This window comes from Camelina sativa, chromosome 9, assembly GCF_030686135.1.
Source record: "Camelina sativa cultivar CO46 ecotype springtype chromosome 9, ASM3068613v1".
NCBI lineage: Eukaryota > Viridiplantae > Streptophyta > Magnoliopsida > Brassicales > Brassicaceae > Camelina > Camelina sativa.
This window is the reverse complement of record NC_141888.1, coordinates 36,379,345-36,398,953: the sequence shown is the minus strand read 5'-3', so window position 1 is coordinate 36,398,953 and position 19,609 is coordinate 36,379,345. Positions and strand designations below refer to the sequence as shown.

Genomic DNA, 19,609 nt, shown 5'->3' with positions numbered 1-19,609 from the left:
GGTGATTTGGTGGGATTTTAATATTTTAGAATTTTAAGAGATTTGAGTGTTGTTTTAGGGGATTTTGGTTATTTGTTAGAATTTTCTATTTGTGATTTGGTGAAATTTTATTAAACTTTGGGTGATTTTAGAATACTTCAAAACAACATAAAAAAGGAAAATTTGCCTAACAAAATCTCAACCAACCCATGGCCCCGATCCTAGCATAAAACTCACATGACGATGATGGATGCTTTCTCAACTTCTCATCGATTTGCCCTGGAACTCACCGGTGTTCAATCAACGACCTAACCACCTTCCTCCGGCGTCTGAAACCACCACTTTGACAGGTTTGACGACGACATAAATAAGAACCACAATCATCACCATGTCTCTACGTACTCCGATCATAACAGTATTAGCGAAGATGTATCAAAGAAACACCACCATGTGATCCTGATCATCACATGGACAAACATAGCCCACCAAAACATGTCCGCGTGTTCGATAACAATCTCGTGTTCGATAACAATTTCATGTTCGACCGATGTTGTTATGTTTAAAAGAGGATTAGATTAATGAGAGAGAGAGAGACGCCAATGAAGATTCAACTTGATTGTGCTTTGTCGGAGTCCTTATTGTTGTTACTTGGTGATCATCTCTTATCTCAAACAATGCAACTAACTACGGCTTTGATGTGGAATCTGTAGCAAAAGTTAGTTGTTTTAAGAGCATTGATGCACTTTTATGACCAGCTTATAGCAAATTTTAAAACTTTTACCGATGACAAACTGATTTTGGGAATTTGATATTATAATGCTGAGAGGTAAGAGTTCATCCTATACATACAATTTCATCCATCAATTAAAATTGTACATGGCTAGTAGGAAGTTGACGGGTACTCGCTCGAGTTCGTCCTATAAGATTGGTGCTTCACACTTCGTTGATTTTAAAGGAGACCATGAAAGTTGTATTTCAGACACATCGAACCATCACAGAACCTTTCTCTCTCTTCCCAATCTAGATGATTTTGATTTCCCAGGAAGTCCCAGAATCCGAGAATCGATCATATTACTATTGATTGAGGTATGTTGCAGAATCAAAGTTATATTTCTGCAGTTTGTTTGTGACACAATATTTTTTTTCTGCCCGAACACAATTTGTTTTTTTCTTGATAAATCTTTCAAAGTTTCACCTCTAGAGGTGTGATTTTATAACTCATTTTTTCAACTAAAATAAGCTATGAAATCTCCTAGAATCGTTTTCATAAAAAAAATTCTAAAGTATTATGAAATTTTGAATAACAGTAGATTTGAAGTGAAATTTATAAATTTTTAATTGAATAACAAGAGATTGTGAATGATTTAGAATGATTTTAATAAATGTCAAGTTCAATAAAAAAGATTTTGGAAGATTTTTAAAAATCATTAGTTGAATAACAGGTGATTTTAAAAATACTCCAAAATCTCCTAATATATAAAGTTCAATACACCCCCGTAGTTTTTTCTGATAAGAATTACAACTGTACTTTTCTATTTCCTTGTACCTGGACACTTTTAAAGATTAGTACATTTTTTATAAAAAGTTTGAAAACAATAATACTTGACGAGTTGAATAGTTGATGAACAAATAGGTGTTGTTATTACAAACAGAGGGGACTGGATAGGAAAAAAGAAAAAACTAATTTCTGATTTAAGTTATGTTATGTTACTTGCTTATTCCTTTTCATAAGATCTAAAATGTTAAAATCCAAGACGTACGATGGAAACAAAAAGTGAAAAGTGATTTAAGGGGTCATTTGGGATTTGAGAAGTTTCTTCGTCCAAAATCATTGCATGAGTTGAATAGATCTGGGATTAAAGCTGCCAATATAGACAGAGGATTCGGTAGTGATTGAAGCAAAAGCCCAGCAGGCCATTAGGCAATCACCAGTTTCCAAGACAGAAGATAGTGTAAGACCACTTATGACACAACTTTGTCTTCACTATCATCATCTTCTTCTTCTACTTCTTCTGCTACTACTTTTGTAGCCTTGTCGTTTTTATCATAACTTGATTGACAAGACTATATGACCTATATATATCTTATTTTATCATTTCTCTCTATATTTCTTCTTTTAATTATTACTTAAAAAAAAAATCAAAGGTTTATTATCCCAAGTAATAAAAATAATTAGTGCGTTATATACTTATATGTGATAATGTGAATATAATTAGTGAATAGTATTTATTATATGTGAAACAAGCAGAACACAAGTAAAATTATTATACTTATGCTAATTTATTATTGGTTTAGTAGACTTTGTGTATACATGTTTTCTAGAAGGAGGAGACAGTAGTATATGGAGTATGACCCATTTTTTGTGTGTGCAATTGGTGCATCTGTATAATAAACTTTATGATATAAAATATATATATATATATATAAAATATATATATATATATATGAAATAGGTCACTATCTTTCTAAACAGTTTCAAGATATATGCTTCAATCAAATTGTATGAGACGATGCTATTATAAAATAAATAATTTTGAAGAAGCATAAGATGCAAAATGTACCATCGCAAGTGAAAATCCAAAATTCTTGTGAAAATCAAACATGTGAAACTAAGCTTCTACACTACAAAAAAAAAGGCTTTTAACGTCGGTTTTTTTAATGTATAGCGTCGGTTAATGACTGACTTGAATAATATAACGTCGGTTTTCAAACCACTTAACAAGCTTCGACGTTAAATTTTTTTGCATCAGTTTAGCAAGTGACGCTATGTTTAACGTCAGAAATTTACCGTCGGTTTTATAAATATTAACGTCGGTTATTCATTGACGTTAATGCTTACGTCGGTTATATAAACGTATTGTGGTGATTTCAGTTCTTTATTGTTAAATTTTCTGACTATTATTTACTAAATATAAAAAAAATTAGTAGTCAACGAAAACTTTGAAAGTAGAAACCATAGTAGACCATATTAAATTTCTATTAATCAAACGTATAAATTTTACACAAAAACATCTAAATGTTTCTTTTGTAAAAATATTATCCACAATTTTTATCTATAATCTTCAAAGCCTTTTCTTTTGCTCGTAAGTATCTTCAAAACTTTCAAAAGGTCCTCCTGTAGAATATACATCCTTTCAGCAATGAGCAGAGAAGTGTGTGTAAAAGCCCCTAAACACAATAATCATAGATTTTCGTAGTTAGTCTTTGTGCATCCTACAATAATTGCTTTAAACCAGAGCACACATTAAGCATACATATATCTAACTGTGCCGAGAGAATCACACACAATGAAATAAATAAAAAAAACAGTTAAAGGAGGGAGCTTGATTTCATGCCATTTATAAGGCAATAAGAATGTACCTTAGATTCTGGGAGCTAGAGAAATCTTGGACAAAGAGGGTTGAACAATTTGTCTTTTCTCTCCATACCAAAAGTGCCCACTCTACACAAAGAAACAGAGGATTATCAGATTCGATGTATGAGATCAGATAAATAAATAGACCTTAACAAGAGATAATTTCAAAGTACCTGCACTACTTTACATAGTATGTTCTATGTCAATCCCTTAGTGTTAGATTATATATAAAGTGAGCTTGTAAGTACATACCAGCAGTTTTCTTGAATTGTGACTCGGTAAGCAAAGCCTGGAAGCTATGTTGGTAACTGTACATCATTGATTCATGTGCTTTACTATGACACAAGATAAAACCTTTGGTAAAAGCTTGAGACATAAAACAGCGTCAAGTACTAATCAAATAGCTAGCTTTGTACCTTCCAATAAGGGATGACAACATCTGTTGATGAGATTCTGTGACAAACTCAGGATATCATGTTGCTTCTCACCCAAAAACACTATATGAGATTATCACAACACAAGTAAAATCTGGTCATGGCCTATTATTAGTATTTAGTTTTGTTGTTTGATAAAATAAGATATATTTACCTTGCAACATTCAAATCCATCATCAAACTGATGATCTAAAATTCCTCATTCCATGAGGCATGAAAAAAGTTGTTGTGTTTCTTCAATCTTTTAGGAAGCTATATGAGCAAGCAAGAGCATTCAATCTATTGTATAGATGTTTCCATCTTTTTCTCTTCTGAATTGACATTGTCTAATCAAGAGCAAATCGAGCAACCAATTAATCTTTTCTTAAACTCAGGTAAATCCATGAATTTTCATCTCCGCCAGTTCCTCTATACTAGTTCTTCTACTTTGAAACTCAATGAAACCAATCATAATTTCTCCTATTGATCAATTCTGAAAAATCTATAAACTAAAAGGATCGATGCTTTCAAACACTGAGATTTCAACTTCCCGTATCAAACTATCACGATTCTCCATCTAAATTTCCGATAACCTAACGGCGAATATCTCCGATCATGTTCCAAGTTAGAATCAATACCTGATTTGGTGGATTCGATGAGTTAGGATGCTTGTTTGTCTCAATCCGTTACACAGATCATCGATTAAGATATGCTTCTACGCCTCTGAGCTTGGATCAGAAAAGATATCGGAACTCCACAGCGACGAGAAGCTAAGAACTCGTAAATGGAAGAGATCAGAAGTGTAATCGAAAACTTTTTTTTTTTTTTGTCGGCGTGTAATCGAAAACTTATAAATTGGTTTTTACTTTTTAGATAAATGACGCAAAACAACTATCGGTTTAAGTCGGTTTCTAAAGCGACGCAAAAATCCTTTCTAATTGAAAGTTTAACGTCGGTTTACTAATTGACTTTAATATACCGACGTTAACCGACGCGTTTCTTGTAGTGCTACAGTTCTACGACCTAATCGTGTTCCTTTATTTTTAACAATTCCAATTAGGTCAATAACCGTGAGTCATTTTTTATGATTAGAATGGAATGATATTTGGGTGATAAATGTCCCCCATCTTAGCTATGTCGTAAAAGAATTTATTCTCCTATATATGTATTATCAGAAAATAATAATCCATAAAAAAGTTTCGAGATTCCTTTCTACGAAAATAAAATTTCCCACTTACTAAAAACTAAAAAGAGCTCCTTTTCTACTTGAAGAGAACCTAAAGCTTTATTCCCAAAGTTCATTTGAGTTTTGGGCATTTTCAGCGAATCATTGAAGAGATGCTTCTCTTCTTCATCACAAATTGACATCTCACTGGTTTCAAGGTTGTGTGTACCGGTTGATCTGATTTTTCAATCTCTACTTAAACCGGTTAATATATTCGTCTAACATAGACACGTGAAAAAGCACATACATATTTGTTGTTTTAAACTTTTAAGTATAATATATTTCAGCGTTTACTTTCTTAAATCTAGTGTTTATCATAAGATAATATCTCTAAAAGAGAATGCAAAAAAGATTAGTATAAAATGTGAAATTCGCTGCCATTTAGGAAGGACCTTTATACCAATATATATACTGCAAATAATATAGAACATATTGGTTCCCCTCAAGTGTATGTGTCTAGACATATGTCAACCCACTTCTTAAAAAATATCAAAGTCCCTTTTGTTGTTGCTTAAAGCACCTGATATTTTTAATCAATATATTAAAAAAAAAATTGGTTAGCGGGATGAAGATATATATTCGACAAGAACAATACGGCTTTGCTCCTATAAACGCAGACCAATAATTCACAATTTTATTATTTAATCGTTAGATATTTGAATATGGTAGGATCAATCTTGTGGTGGTGACATGCACCAACAAAACGAATATATTATACTTTTTTTAATCGAACCACTGAAATAATACGAAACAGGAGCATGAGTTTGGATAGAAGAGTAAAAAACAATATGAACATAGTAGCGTGGGGACCGACCGTTGATCACAGAAGGGGTCTATTGTATACTGAACCGGTGAGTTGAGTGTGCGTTAAGTTGTATGAACGGGGAAGACAGATCCAAATGAAGAGCGTTGACTCTTCATAAATTTTTGTCTCTTTAGGAAAAGGACACAGACAAGCTTTCTATACGGGCCAATTAGAAATATAGGCCCTACTTCTAATTAAAGCCCATTTACTCCTCTTTTTTGTCTTCTTCTTATTCCCTCTTATTTCCCATCACGTGACGAAACGATCAGCCACACACAAAAAAACGCCGTCGGATGCCGTTGACAAGACGGCGACTCAGAAGAAAGAAGAAACCAACAACAACCACAGGCTCTCTCTCTCTCTCTCTCTCTCTCTAGAGAACTTAACGTTAAGAGTCCTCTTCTTGTCTGTCGCATTTATTAACGGTCGGATCAACGCCGTCAGTGTATATCTCTACCGTTTCTTCTCCCGTTAAATGTTTAAAATAATCGTCGTTAATTTTTTATCTTTTTAAAATTCTGATTAGAAGCCAAAAAAAAAAAGAGTTGTGTCAGAATCAGAAAGACTTTTACAGTGAAGAAGAAACGACGACGTTCCCTTTCTTCCATGTCTAAAGTGTTAGTAGTAGTAGTACTAGTGGCGGCTACCCAAAAAAAAAAAAAAAAGTAAAAAGTGCCTTTTGAAGTGTAAATAATCCTAATTTTACACATTTTCCAGTGGATTTTTTTGGGTTAAAATAGTCACCAAATTTGTACTACAAATTCTCAGCAATATAACTGGATCACTCGGTTATTAAAGAAAAGTGAGAAAACTGACATGTATGTTTGACCACAAGTTGTAGTTCGTAATCTTGCCTGCAAATGTTCTCTAGTAGCTTGAATTGTACTTGCCTTCACTTATATGTTCGTAAAATCGTATAATTTCTATTCAAATAATCTGATTGGTAGACAGTAACCATAACAAAAAAAACTTATACAAGATCATTCCTAGAAGAACAAAATACACTAAAAAGGGTTTATAATTTGGCGCATTATTTTTATATAATAATAATTTCTATGTATAAAGTCACATAAGAGGATTTATTCTCTCTTTGAAGAAAGTCTTGGGGGTATTTAGAACAGTACCACTTCGATTCTCTATTTCATCTTCTTCTTCATAATATGCCATTGTTCATCTCTCTGTGTCCTATCGCATAACACTCACGCTAACTTATTATTCTCTCTCTCTCTCTCTCTGAGAGGACATCTTAAAAAAAAAAAAAAAAACATGGCGATGAGACTTTTGAAGACTCATCTTCTGTTTCTGCATCTGTATACTACTCAGCTTTACGTTATCTCTTTCTTCTTTCTATTCTTCTCACCATGCTTATTAGCTTACACTACTGACATGGATGTTCTTCTCACTCTCAAATCCTCTATGATTGGTCCTAACGGCGACGGTCTCCACGACTGGATTCACTCACCTTCTCCGGCAGCTCACTGCTCTTTCACAGGCGTTTCATGTGACGGCGAAGCACGTGTCATCTCTCTCAACGTCTCCTTTACTCCTTTGTTCGGAAAAATCTCACCGGAGATTGGGATGTTAAACCGTCTGGTGAATCTAACGTTAGCTGCCAACAATTTCACCGGTGAATTACCATTGGAGATGAAGAGTCTAACTTCACTCAAGGTTTTGAATATCTCCAACAATGTTAACCTCAGCGGAAGCTTCCCTGGAGAGATTGTTATAGCCATGGTTGATCTTGAAGTTCTTGACGCTTACAACAACAATTTCACCGGTACGTTACCACTGGAGATTGCAAAGCTCAAGAACCTCAAACATCTCTCTCTCGGTGGAAACTTCTTCACCGGCGAGATTCCCGAGAGTTACGGAGATATCCAAAGCCTAGAGTATCTCGGACTCAACGGAGCAGGACTCTCCGGTAAATCTCCGGCGTTTCTATCTCGCCTCAAGAACTTGAGAGAAATGTATGTCGGATACTTCAACAGCTACACCGGTGGTGTTCCCCCGGAGTTCGGTGGTTTAACAAACCTTCAGATCCTCGACATGGCGAGTTGTACACTCACCGGAGAGATCCCAACGAGTTTAAGCAATCTGAAACATTTACACACTCTGTTCCTTCACATCAACAACTTAACCGGACACATTCCACCAGAACTCTCCGGTTTAATCAGCCTCAAATCTCTCGATTTATCAATCAACCAGTTAACCGGAGAAATACCTCAAAGCTTCATCGACCTCGGAAACATCACTCTCATCAACCTCTTCAGAAACAACCTCTACGGTCCAATACCAGAGTTCATCGGAGAGTTACCAAAACTACAAGTCTTCGAAGTCTGGGAGAACAACTTCACCTTACAGTTACCGGCAAATCTTGGACGGAACGGGAATCTGAAAAAGCTCGACGTCTCTTACAACCACCTCACCGGACTCATCCCCATGGATTTATGCAGAGGCGAGAAACTGGAGATGTTAATACTCTCTAACAACTTCTTCTTCGGTCCAATCCCAGAAGAGCTTGGTAAATGCAAATCGTTAAACAAAATCAGAATCGTCAAGAATCTACTCAACGGAACTGTACCGGCGGGGCTTTTCAATCTACCGCTAGTAACGATTATCGAACTCACCGATAATATCTTCTCCGGCGAACTTCCGACGAAGATGTCCGGCGCTGTTGCCGACCAGATTTACCTCTCTAACAACTGGTTCTCCGGCGAGATTCCTCCGGCGATCGGTAATTTCCCTAATTTGCAGACTCTCTTCTTAGATCGGAACCGATTCCGCGGCAGCATCCCGAGAGAGATCTTCGAGTTGAAGCATCTATCGAAGATCAACACAAGTGCGAACAACATCACCGGCGTTATCCCAGATTCAATCTCGCGCTGCACTACTTTAATCTCCGTCGATCTCAGCCGTAACCGAATCAACGGAGAGATACCTAAAGAGATCAACAACGTGATTAACCTCGGTACACTTAATCTCTCCGGTAATCAACTAACCGGTTCAATCCCAACCGGAATCGGAAACATGACGAGTCTAACAACGCTAGATCTCTCTTTCAACGATCTCTCAGGAAGAGTACCACTAGGTGGTCAATTCATGGTGTTCAACGACACTTCTTTCGCCGGAAACACTTACCTCTGTTTACCTCACCACGTCTCATGTCCAACACGGCCAGGACAAACCTCCGATCGCAACCCCACGGCGTTGTTCTCACCGTCAAGGATCGTAATCACAGTCATCGCAGCGATCACGGCGTTGATCCTAATCAGCGTAGCGATTCGTCAGATGAACAAGAAGAAGAACCAGAAATCTCTCGCCTGGAAGCTAACCGCCTTCCAGAAACTCGATTTCAAATCCGAAGACGTACTCGAGTGTTTGAAAGAAGAGAATATAATCGGCAAAGGCGGAGCTGGAATCGTTTACCGTGGATCTATGCCAAACAACGTTGACGTCGCGATCAAACGACTCGTTGGTCGTGGCACAGGGAGGAGCGATCATGGATTCACGGCGGAGATTCAAACTTTGGGAAGGATTCGACACCGTCACATCGTGAGGCTTCTCGGTTACGTAGCGAACAAGGACACGAACTTGCTTCTCTATGAGTACATGCCTAATGGAAGCCTTGGAGAGCTTTTGCATGGATCTAAAGGTGGTCACCTCCAATGGGAGACGAGACATAGAGTAGCCGTGGAAGCAGCGAAAGGCTTGTGTTATCTTCACCATGACTGTTCACCGTTGATCTTGCACAGAGATGTGAAGTCCAATAACATTCTTTTGGACTCTGATTTTGAAGCCCATGTTGCTGATTTTGGGCTTGCTAAGTTCTTGGTGGACGGTGCTGCTTCTGAGTGTATGTCTTCAATTGCTGGCTCTTATGGATACATCGCCCCAGGTTAGTTTATTCGGATTGTGACATATCGATAACATTAGTACGAACCAAGATGTTATATATTATAACGTATTTATTACAAAATATGCCCTCCTAATGCGCCGTTTGTTTTGTTTGACAGAGTATGCATATACCTTGAAAGTGGACGAGAAGAGTGATGTGTATAGTTTTGGAGTGGTTTTATTGGAGCTAATAGCCGGGAAGAAACCGGTTGGTGAATTTGGAGAAGGAGTCGATATAGTTAGGTGGGTGAGGAACACGGAAGAAGAGATATCTCAGCCGTCGGATGCTGCTATTGTTGTTGCTATCGTTGACTCGAGGTTGACTGGTTATACGTTGACCAGTGTGGTTCATGTGTTTAAGATTGCAATGATGTGTGTAGAGGATGAAGCCGCGACGAGGCCTACGATGAGGGAGGTTGTGCACATGCTCACTAACCCTCCTAAATCCGTGGCTAACTTGATCGCGTTCTGACCCAAGCAAGATAAATGAAAATAAGATGTGTAATGTGGCGATAATTTTTTTGGGTGTTCTTGTTTATGGTTTTAAGTACTTTCGGCTTGTATATTTGTTGTGTTTCAATTTGTATATTACCTCTTATGTGTTCTTTATCTACTCTAATGGTTTTAAACCAAATCTTCTTTCAAAGTGTATAAAATAAATGATTGTGAGAGCTTCGACCTTTGAATTAGGGTCCTGTCTAAACTCATGTTTCTGTTAGCTTCCAACATGGTGTCATGTTGCACTCTTCACAATTCCTACAAAGTATTTACCTGCACATGGCACAGAACCAAAAGATGAAACTTATCTAGTAAGTTACTCTTATCAGGTTCATAAAGAGAATTACTCTGCATCTAGATAAATGACTAGTTTTTTTTTGTATTGAGCTCTTGGTGCCCACTCCCTTCTCACCTCTCTAAGATGTTAATTGTACCAATGCAAGCACATTTATACGAGCTAAGAGACTCACCTCAGGGTTATAACATTGTAGTTTCTACTCATCAAGCAAAACTGATGAAGCGAGATATTTGGAAATTAAAAACACAAATAAACTAGGAATCGAAAAATCCACAGATACCAAAAAAACAAAGAAGGGTGACAGCGTTAAGTTCATTAACAACAGAACGCAACCCGTATAATATGTATTATCCACAAGAGCAGACAAACATGCTAAAGATCGAGGATGATCCTGTAAAGCCAACTGTATACAAATCTCTTCCCTCCATTCATGGCAAATACATAAAAGAAATGGAAGTGATGGATTGCATTTCACTAGCAGAGGTAGACTCTTACCTCCAGACACACACAGAGTGACAACATAGAATCCAAGAAAGATCCACTCTACTGTCAGGTCACAAAACATTCTTCATTGCATCTCGGGTTATAATTCATCAAGGCAAACACAATATCATTTTCTTACACTAATAAGAAGCAAGCATATGTATAATACATTCACTGTAGATCAAAAGGTTTTCATATGCTTCATTCAGTTCATATGGCAAATACCAATACAACACTTGATTCAATATCCATTATATTAGAAACAAGAAACATGTATCATCATATCACTATCAAATTTTACAAATATATATATATATATATATCAATACAAAAAACAAACAAACAAAAGAACCTCAGAGTAACAAGAACAACAACACCTTATTCCTCATCATCTATGATACACGAGATCTATACCTAATACATGTTATCACCTACTTCACCAGCAAACTTTTTTTTTTAACCAAAGGAACAAAACAAAAAACAGAAAGGGAAAAGATTAAAAGTATATGTACTCAGAAAGCGCCGTAGGGAATGTGCTGCGGAAGCCTAAATCGAACTTGTGAAGCAGGTGACCTAACCGCAACACCGTGCCAGCAAATCCCTCCTTTACAACTACTCCCACCACCACCACCACCACCACCGTCTTCATGATGACGGTGGTGACGACTAAGATCCTCCTCAACACCAACACGATTATACCTCGACACCGCCTCCGCTGCTCTACGAGACACATCCCAAGCCAGCGTAACCGCCAACAAAACACCAACCGCCGTAATCGAAACAACGACGACAAATCCAGCGCTGAAACTCTTCCCTGTAATCAATCCGTAAGCCTTAATCGCTATAATCACCGCCACGTAGATCGTCGCGAGATTCCCGAGAACCGCGTCGGATAACGCCATGAGACACATTTAGATTACGAAATTTCTCCTCCGTCACCGTTAAATTTTAGCCACCGCTTCTTCTTCGTTGGGAAGCTTTAACAGAAAGTGAGAGAGAAGAAGGAAGGAGAGAAAAAGCGAAATTGTGGTTGATGTTGAAAACTCGAATTGGCGTAATCCTTTTGTTTCAATGTAGGGAATGAATATTTTTTACTAATATACCCTTGTTGAGATATTTTCTTCTCTTTTTCTATGGCTAGTGTGAGAAGAGTTTGCTGATACCCTTTAACCCTCGTGCATAAAAACGACACCGTATCTTCTGGTTTGGTGAAACTCGCCATGCCACGCACGCACTACAATTATGGGTGTGTATGACATTCATTCATCATTCACGCATGTCACTGTCATCAGACTCTTTCTTTGTTTCCTGTGGTCAAAACTTAATCGTGGGCTTCAAAATGGTTTGTAATGGGCCTATTAATAGGCTCCAATTGTAGACCCATCTTTGATCTTTTAAGCTTTCTTCTAATGAGAATAGTGTTTTCCTAACTAGTATGAGATAGAGATGAAGGCAATGTGTCTTCATATTCCATGATGGCTTTATTCTTATTATGATATTTTTGTCAAATCAAATGCAGTGAAATTAGACACTTGGTTTTTATTTATAGGTTCACTCCCACTAATAAATCAAAGGCATCATCATCATCAACTCACACTTAATTAATATTATCTGTTCTCTAATCTTTTTCAGCTAGTGGCTACCACCACAAATCACTTTTGAAAAATGTAATAATAATTGAGAATTTCTTATGGCTATCATATGCGTTTTGTAAAGTCAAATTATTATTAAATATAGCGGTTGAGACAAGACCAAGAAATGTATGTAGTACTAGTAGTAGTATTTTATTCATTTCATGGTTCCGAATGGCCAACGCAGCACCAGATAACAAACAAATGAAATATTCCCCCACCTATATTAGTGTACATAATAATAATAATATTCTTCTCTAAGCCTAATTTATATTAAAAATCAAACAAATATTCTGACCTTACAAATTTTAACATTCCCATCTTTTTATGAACTCCTCAACCAGCAAGCAGCCCACGTGTATTCTCACCCAAAAATAAGAATCCTCCCGTGAAGGGTTTACTTGCTTCTGTTCATTCCAGGTAAGGAACGGGCTTTTTTGCGTCAGCTCTGACTCAATCCGACGTCGTTCTGATGTAAGAAAAGGTTCACATGGGCCGGAACGAGATAAGGCTTTTTTAGTGAGTGATGGCCCACAACGTCCTGATTCAGTGTTTTACGCGGGTGACAAAAAAAAAAAAAAAAAAAGGTTAGGTCAAAAGAGCGACCACATCCGACAAAAGGCCAGCGCAAGAGTGACTGTGATTCCACATAACGAAGAAACATGATAACTGGACGGTGATCCTTTGCTCTGATCCAAAGCTCCTTCGTATATCATCGATGTATCCACCGGCGACCACGTCGTACTACTACTACTATCTCCGGCTGGAGTCGTAGTTCCTGAGGGCGTCGTCGTTTTAGGATCTGGGCTCTGATCTTGTGATGATTTTTGACTGATAAACAAAAACAAAATCATAGCCGTTCAATATACATGTGTAAGTGATTCTGCCACGCGTCCCCTCGAAATTGGACACGATATTAACAAAATAAAAAATCTCACAGGACCGTTAAAGATCCACATCCCAATAAATCTATCCACAATTCGAGGATGGTTATAAAAACAAATTTGTAAATAAAATAAAAATATTCTCTCTGTTTCATAATAAGTGTCATTTTGACACTTTACACACAAATTAAAAAAACATATTAAAATATCTTTTATACCCTTAAAATTGAAATTGACTTTTGATATTCTTCAATGAATATGAGGTTAAAGTTGGAAATTTATGCTTAATTTTACATTGAAAATCTAAAATGACACTTATTTTGAAACAAAAAAATTAGGCTAGAATGAAACAGAGGGAGTAAATCCTAAAGAACACACATTTCCTTTTTTTTTTTGCAGTATAAAGCAAAGTCCTATCCTATAGTGTAGATTCTTATTTTATCCTATATAATTGGCAAAAAACAAAAATCTCAGTTACTTCAATTGCACGGTAAACAAAAAAGGTAATTAATGGTTAGTAAATATGTTGTCTGATGTAATTGACGAAAATACCCTCACACCTAACCTTAATCATCATAATAAACAAACTATTCACTAAAGGATAAGAAGGGAATTACAAACCTGGTGTTAGGGGAAGGGCAAAACGTGATGACGTAATTAGGGGAGTCGGCGCATGTGAAGGTACTACTCTGATCATCGTAAGCGTAGCTGTAAGCACGTGGACACGCGGTTTTAAACACCACCGAGTACGACGACGGTTTACACGTGTCAGGCGTACCGAAGGCCCCGCTGCAACAGTACTCCGGCGTACGGAAAGCTTCGCACGCGCTTTTACACCCCATGGACTGTTTCCCTCCGCCGTCCAAACTCGTCACTTTAAGCTCCGACGGACACGAACCGTTCAGATCCACGACGCATCCGGTGCTGCTACAGTTCAAACCGGAACCTCCCTGAGGAACCACCAGCATCGGGACGTTGTAACCGTCGACGAGACTCACGTCGTAGAAATCTAGACCACCGGATCCGTCTAACGTGAACTCCGCTAGCGTCGCGGGAGGCGTGGCTCCGGATCCGGAGCATTCGACGGTACCGGATCCGCAATCTCCGGTGAGACAAGTGAATTTACCGCCGTCGGTGGTGCATTGAGTTCTTCCCCAGAAACGTCCTCCCCATGAAGTCGGAGCTATGATGGTTCGCTCTTCGCCTTTTTGGAGTACGAATCCGGTCGTCGGAAGCGGTGGAACTCCGGCGTTTGATAAAAGTCCAGGCCAGACTGTGTATTCGCATTTGTTCACCATTACGAAGCTCGTTGATCTAACTCCTGTGAATTTAAATAAATACCCGAAAAAAAATAAAATCAAAACATCTTATTATAGTCACAGTATTTTTTATTAAAATCATTACTTAAATTGAAGATTCGTTACCAGAAACGAACAAATGGGAGAGGGTAAGTAAGATCAATGGCAACGGAAGAGCCATTGGAACAAAGAAGAAGAAGATTTGTTAAGGATCTTAATGCTCTGTTTCGTCTTCTTCTTCTTTGTTGTAGTTTTATTTAATGTAGAACAGAGGAGTCTGAGAGAGAGCGAAAGAGAGATGAAGAAGACGATGTGTGATTTATAGAGATAGCATATTCCGTTGGCTTTATCTATTGGTAATAATCAGGTGTATGTGTTGGTTGGTGGCTTATGGTACGACTGCTTACGTGGTTACACCTAATTGGTTTATAAAAATTTTAACCGTTGAGATTAAAAAAATATATATAGCTATTACTTTAATACTAATAGACATAATTATAAGCACTATACTATAATGGGTTAGACTGATTCGAGAATAGTTAAATTACCACTAATTGTGTTTGTCCGAGTTTGATTGATAATTTTTTCAACGAAAATATCCAACTCTACCTTTTGACGTTCACTTTTGATTTTAAAAGTATCTACAAAAACGTAAAGTAATTCATATATTTTTTTCAAGATTCTTTTAACTTTACTGTATAGTTACGCGATTAAGATTTGTAAACCACGTAGACGTGCAAAAACAGTATTACGTTCTTTTTCTTTCTATGATTTTATAGGAATTTTCAGTAGAGATTGATTATGTGATTTCCATCTAAAGTCTAAACAATGAGAACTAGTAAGAAGGGTCTAGTTCAAAATGATGACGAGCTTCAAGAGTCCAAAACCATATGATTTTATAAAACTATCACTTCATTTTAATTAACAACTAGCTAGGGTACGACTAGTGGACGTTTCAACGTCTTTGATGATAGTCGCGGGCCCTGTAATTTATATTGGAGGATCCATATAATATCTTCCTTGTAATAAAAATGTTTTGTGCAATATAATATCTTTGCCTTGCTTGTTTGATTGATCAATTGCAACGAACTACGACATACACAAAACACCCAAAAATTATGTGCTAGATATTTTTGTCAAAAGTTAAATTATTGTTACGTTTTACTGTGTTCAAAAGACGTGGTGTGTGAACTGTGAAAGATTAAAGAAGATGTGAAAAAGTGATAAAATAGTTTTTCAATAATTGCTTGCGTTTTTTTTTGTACGACTAAATAGCGACCGTTTTTGTAATTTTGTATTCGGACAGGTCACATCCACTTTACAATATTTCGTAAGCCATCGTCTTCCCTCACGTTTTATTTTTCTTTTCGTCCGTCACATTACAATAAACCAGTTTCATGCGTACAATATATTCATAAGTTAGATACGATAAAATATTTAATGGGCCTTTTTGGTTAAGTAGAATGAATAAGCCTACCAGAATTTCATCAAAAAGCACAAATGTGCTGCCCATAAATTAGGTTGAAAATGCAGACTGCATGAACTCTTTTGATCATATTCCATATTCAGAATAGCACACAAAATAAGCGTTAACTCAAACAGCTAAATGATTATTATCATCGAATTTATCGTTTCAAAGAAAACATGTAGCTAATTTCTTGCCTTAAACACAGCACAAACATCTCAAAGTTCTTTGATTTCCATATATATATATTTTTTCGTAAGTCAATCTTTCGCAATGAGACATGTCATTGTTGAGGTGTTGGTTCTGACTTTTTTGGTCGTCTTGGAGTTGAGCTATGCGTTTGCACCTATCGTATCGTATCAATGGGTCGTCTCTTATTCTCAACGTTCCATTCTTGGAGGCAACAAGCAGGTTCCATCGATGATTCGTTTTATGTTTTATTTGTTTTGTTTAGAAGTATGATTTTTTAAGTCATTAATACATGATCAATCAACAGATCATAGTGATCAACGACATGTTTCCTGGACCGATCCTTAATGCAACAGCAAACGATATCATCATCGTCAACATTTTCAACAATTTGAACGAACCCTTTCTTATGACATGGTAAATATTTCACACTTACTTTAGGTGTGTTTTTGAATTGGTTTTGGTTTAGCCATATTTGTTATCAAAACCTGTATATATAAAAAATTAAAGGAATGGATTACAATTGCGGAAGAACTCGTGGCAAGATGGAGTTCGAGGGACAAACTGTCCCATACTACCGGGGACAAATTGGACGTACAGTTTTCAGGTGAAGGATCAGATCGGAAGCTACTTTTACTTTCCGTCGCTTCTACTTCAGAAAGCTGCCGGAGGATACGGTTCTATTAGAATCAATACCCCGGAACTTGTGCCGGTTCCGTTCCCAACGCCCGACTCTGAATACGACATCTTGGTAGGAGATTGGTTCTATGCCGACCATACGGTAAGTTTTGTTTTATTTTACCGTATACCATTACCATCCAAACTCCAAAGTAATCTCCTATATTAATTTTTTAACAAAAATATATTTACTTATACTAAATTGATAATTTATGTGCTTGATGAAAATAAAGGTGGATTATTATCTTTCTTTTTAATTTAATTTTTAAAAATATTGTGTAGTTTTTTTTTTTTTTTTAAAGATGTTTGGGTTTGATTTGCATAACACAAGTAATTTGTTTTGCAAATGGTTTGATGAAAGGATTTGAGAGCTTCACTTGACACCGGTCACAGTTTGCCAACTCCTGATGGTATTCTTATTAACGGGCGTGGTCCTGAAGAGACCTTCTTTGCATTTGAACCAGGTGAGTTTTTTTCTTAATATATTACACAAATGTACGTTTTGTTTAATTGTCTAATAACAGACCAATGTACCTTTTGTTTTGTGCTTAATGGCAGGTAAAATGTATAGGCTAAGAATATCAAACGTGGGTCTCAAAACATGTGTAAACTTCAGGATCCAAGACCATGATATGCTTCTAGTTGAGACAGAGGGTACGTATGTTCAGAAACGTGTTTACTCGAGCCTGGACATCCACGTGGGTCAATCATACTCTGTTCTCGTCACCGCTAAAACCGACCCGGTTGGTATAAACCGCGCCTACTACATACTGGCAACAGCCCGGTTCACTGATTACTACCTTGGCGGTATAGCTTTAATTCGATATCCCAACTCTCCACTCGACCCGGTCGGATCAGTCCCACTCGCACCTGCTTCGTGGGATTACGCTTCCTCAGTTGAACAAGCCCTATCCATCAGGTATTCTCTCGGATCAGTTTTTAGTTTCATATTCTTGACTAATAAGTAATAAGTAATAAGTAATAAGTGTAAGTGTGACACCACAGAATGGACCTAAACGTTGGAGCGGCAAGAACGAACCCACAAGGTTCGTACCACTACGGACGTATAAAGGTAGCCAGAACGATATTATTACACAACGACGTCATGCTATCGTCCGGCAGACTCCGTTACACAATAAACGGTGTTTCGTTTGTCTACCCCGAAACACCGTTAAAGCTCGTTGACCATTTCCAACTAAACGACACGATCATCCCCAACATGTTCCCGAATTACCCTACGAACAAAACACCGAGTCTAGGCACCTCAGTGGTCGATATACGTTACAGAGATTTCGTCCATATCGTGTTCCAGAATCCCCTGTTTGAATTGCAGAGTTACCACATCGATGGTTACAATTTCTTCGTCGTCGGGTAAAAATTACATGTCATAATCGAAATCATATCTGTTCATATGATTAATTAAGTGTACTAATCTTTATTTGAGTTGATGTTAAGATATGGATTTGGAGCTTGGTCTGAGAGCAAAAGAGCTGGATATAACTTAGTGGATGTTGTTTCACGGTCAACAGTTCAGGTTAAATCAAATTATAATCTTCGTAATTAACGTATTAGAATTTAGACTAGAGAGTTTAGTTTGTTTTTTTTTCCTTTTTTGGGGTTTAGGTATATCCATATTCGTGGGCAGCAATACTAATAGCAATGGATAATCAAGGAATGTGGAATGTGAGATCACAGAAAGCAGAGCAGTGGTATCTTGGTCAAGAGCTTTATATGAGAGTTAAAGGTGAAGGACAAGAAGATCCTTCGAATATTCCGGTTAGAGATGAAAATCCGATACCGGAAAATGTCATCCGATGTGGCAGAGTTCTTTGATAATTAATTGTTTTTAATAATTTTTAAAAAGCAGTAAAAACGATTTAAACTTGAAAGAAATGAACTTTTATAATCATCAGAAAGTATTTAGGATCGGTCAGCATCACTACTAGAATCAGACGACCGTTGTGAGAAGTTCCACTGCTAAACGATGCCGTTTTGGTTAATAGGCTTGCAGAATTGTTATCTACAAAACAAGGCCCAGCCTAGGTCTGTTATGACTGAATCTATATATTTGTCACATCACTTCTGTATTATTTTTTTGTACCAATAGGAAAATGATAGAAACGTGCTCCCATATCCTCTGTGTTCCCTTCAGTGACATTTTTACAAGAAGTTGGGAGCAAGTAATTTTACCAAGAACAAGTGGTTGGAAACAATAATATGTTTAAAAAAGAAAATAAAAAATAGGATCGGTTTTTTACAAGTTCAATTATTGATCTTGACGTTACGTATAAAAACAGTAGATCGAACTTGACATAAAAATAAAACCAAAATAATTGGATCAAATCTCAGATCTTACTACAGTCTAAATCTATCTAACTACATGTGCTATGACATTATTATTTTTCTATATGAGTACATATAATTCTTTATATTTTGTTTTGTTATCAATAGTATTTGCATGATAGATCCAAACTCAATTGGTGTGAGGATATTTTTATACCATGATAATTCAAC

The 19,609-nt window shown here is 36.9% G+C and overlaps 5 protein-coding genes across 15 annotated transcripts; 2 read left to right on the top strand and 3 right to left on the bottom strand.

The window, feature by feature from the left end:
• Positions 1-2,938: 2,938 nt before the first annotated feature.
• Positions 2,939-4,665, bottom strand: LOC109124585 (subtilisin-like protease SBT3.5). 11 transcript variants are annotated; one of them, XR_015566661.1, is made up of 6 exons: positions 4,386-4,648; positions 3,923-4,094; positions 3,751-3,831; positions 3,587-3,669; positions 3,340-3,421; positions 2,939-3,147 (listed from the first exon to the last, which is right to left on the bottom strand). XR_015566661.1 is itself a non-coding variant. In XM_010430320.3 (6 exons), the coding sequence occupies exons 2-6, from the start codon at positions 3,930-3,932 to the stop codon at positions 3,114-3,116; spliced, it is 285 nt and encodes a 94-aa protein (XP_010428622.1). In that variant the 5' UTR covers positions 3,933-4,020; positions 4,386-4,665; the 3' UTR covers positions 2,939-3,113. The 11 variants fall into 11 exon arrangements, 2 of the variants coding, with proteins under 2 accessions (XP_010428622.1, XP_010428623.1); XR_755587.3 differs by having other exon boundaries at positions 3,923-4,020; positions 4,386-4,629; XR_015566664.1 differs by having other exon boundaries at positions 3,587-3,642; positions 3,923-4,020; positions 4,386-4,599.
• A 2,000-nt stretch (positions 4,666-6,665) lies between these two features.
• On the top strand, positions 6,666-10,342 carry LOC104713234 (receptor protein kinase CLAVATA1). Its single transcript, XM_010430318.3, has 2 exons — positions 6,666-9,672; positions 9,791-10,342. The coding sequence occupies exons 1-2, from the start codon at positions 7,044-7,046 to the stop codon at positions 10,141-10,143; spliced, it is 2,982 nt and encodes a 993-aa protein (XP_010428620.1). The 5' UTR covers positions 6,666-7,043; the 3' UTR covers positions 10,144-10,342.
• Positions 10,343-11,186: 844 nt separating this feature from the next.
• On the bottom strand, positions 11,187-12,637 carry LOC104713232 (uncharacterized). The gene has a single exon (XM_010430316.3). It carries the CDS (start codon positions 11,859-11,861, stop codon positions 11,463-11,465), a length of 399 nt encoding a protein of 132 aa, XP_010428618.1. The 5' UTR covers positions 11,862-12,637; the 3' UTR covers positions 11,187-11,462.
• A 72-nt stretch (positions 12,638-12,709) lies between these two features.
• On the bottom strand, positions 12,710-15,301 carry LOC104713233 (thaumatin-like protein 1b). The gene is made up of 3 exons (XM_010430317.3): positions 14,890-15,301; positions 14,087-14,786; positions 12,710-13,412 (listed from the first exon to the last, which is right to left on the bottom strand). The coding sequence occupies exons 1-3, from the start codon at positions 14,942-14,944 to the stop codon at positions 13,175-13,177; spliced, it is 993 nt and encodes a 330-aa protein (XP_010428619.1). The 5' UTR covers positions 14,945-15,301; the 3' UTR covers positions 12,710-13,174.
• A 931-nt stretch (positions 15,302-16,232) lies between these two features.
• LOC104751459 (monocopper oxidase-like protein SKS1) lies at positions 16,233-19,004 on the top strand. The gene is made up of 8 exons (XM_019238367.2): positions 16,233-16,639; positions 16,725-16,834; positions 16,928-17,198; positions 17,457-17,559; positions 17,654-18,014; positions 18,101-18,466; positions 18,551-18,629; positions 18,719-19,004. Exons 1-8 carry the CDS (start codon positions 16,502-16,504, stop codon positions 18,926-18,928), a joined length of 1,638 nt encoding a protein of 545 aa, XP_019093912.2. The 5' UTR covers positions 16,233-16,501; the 3' UTR covers positions 18,929-19,004.
• The last annotated feature ends 605 nt before the right edge of the window (positions 19,005-19,609 follow it).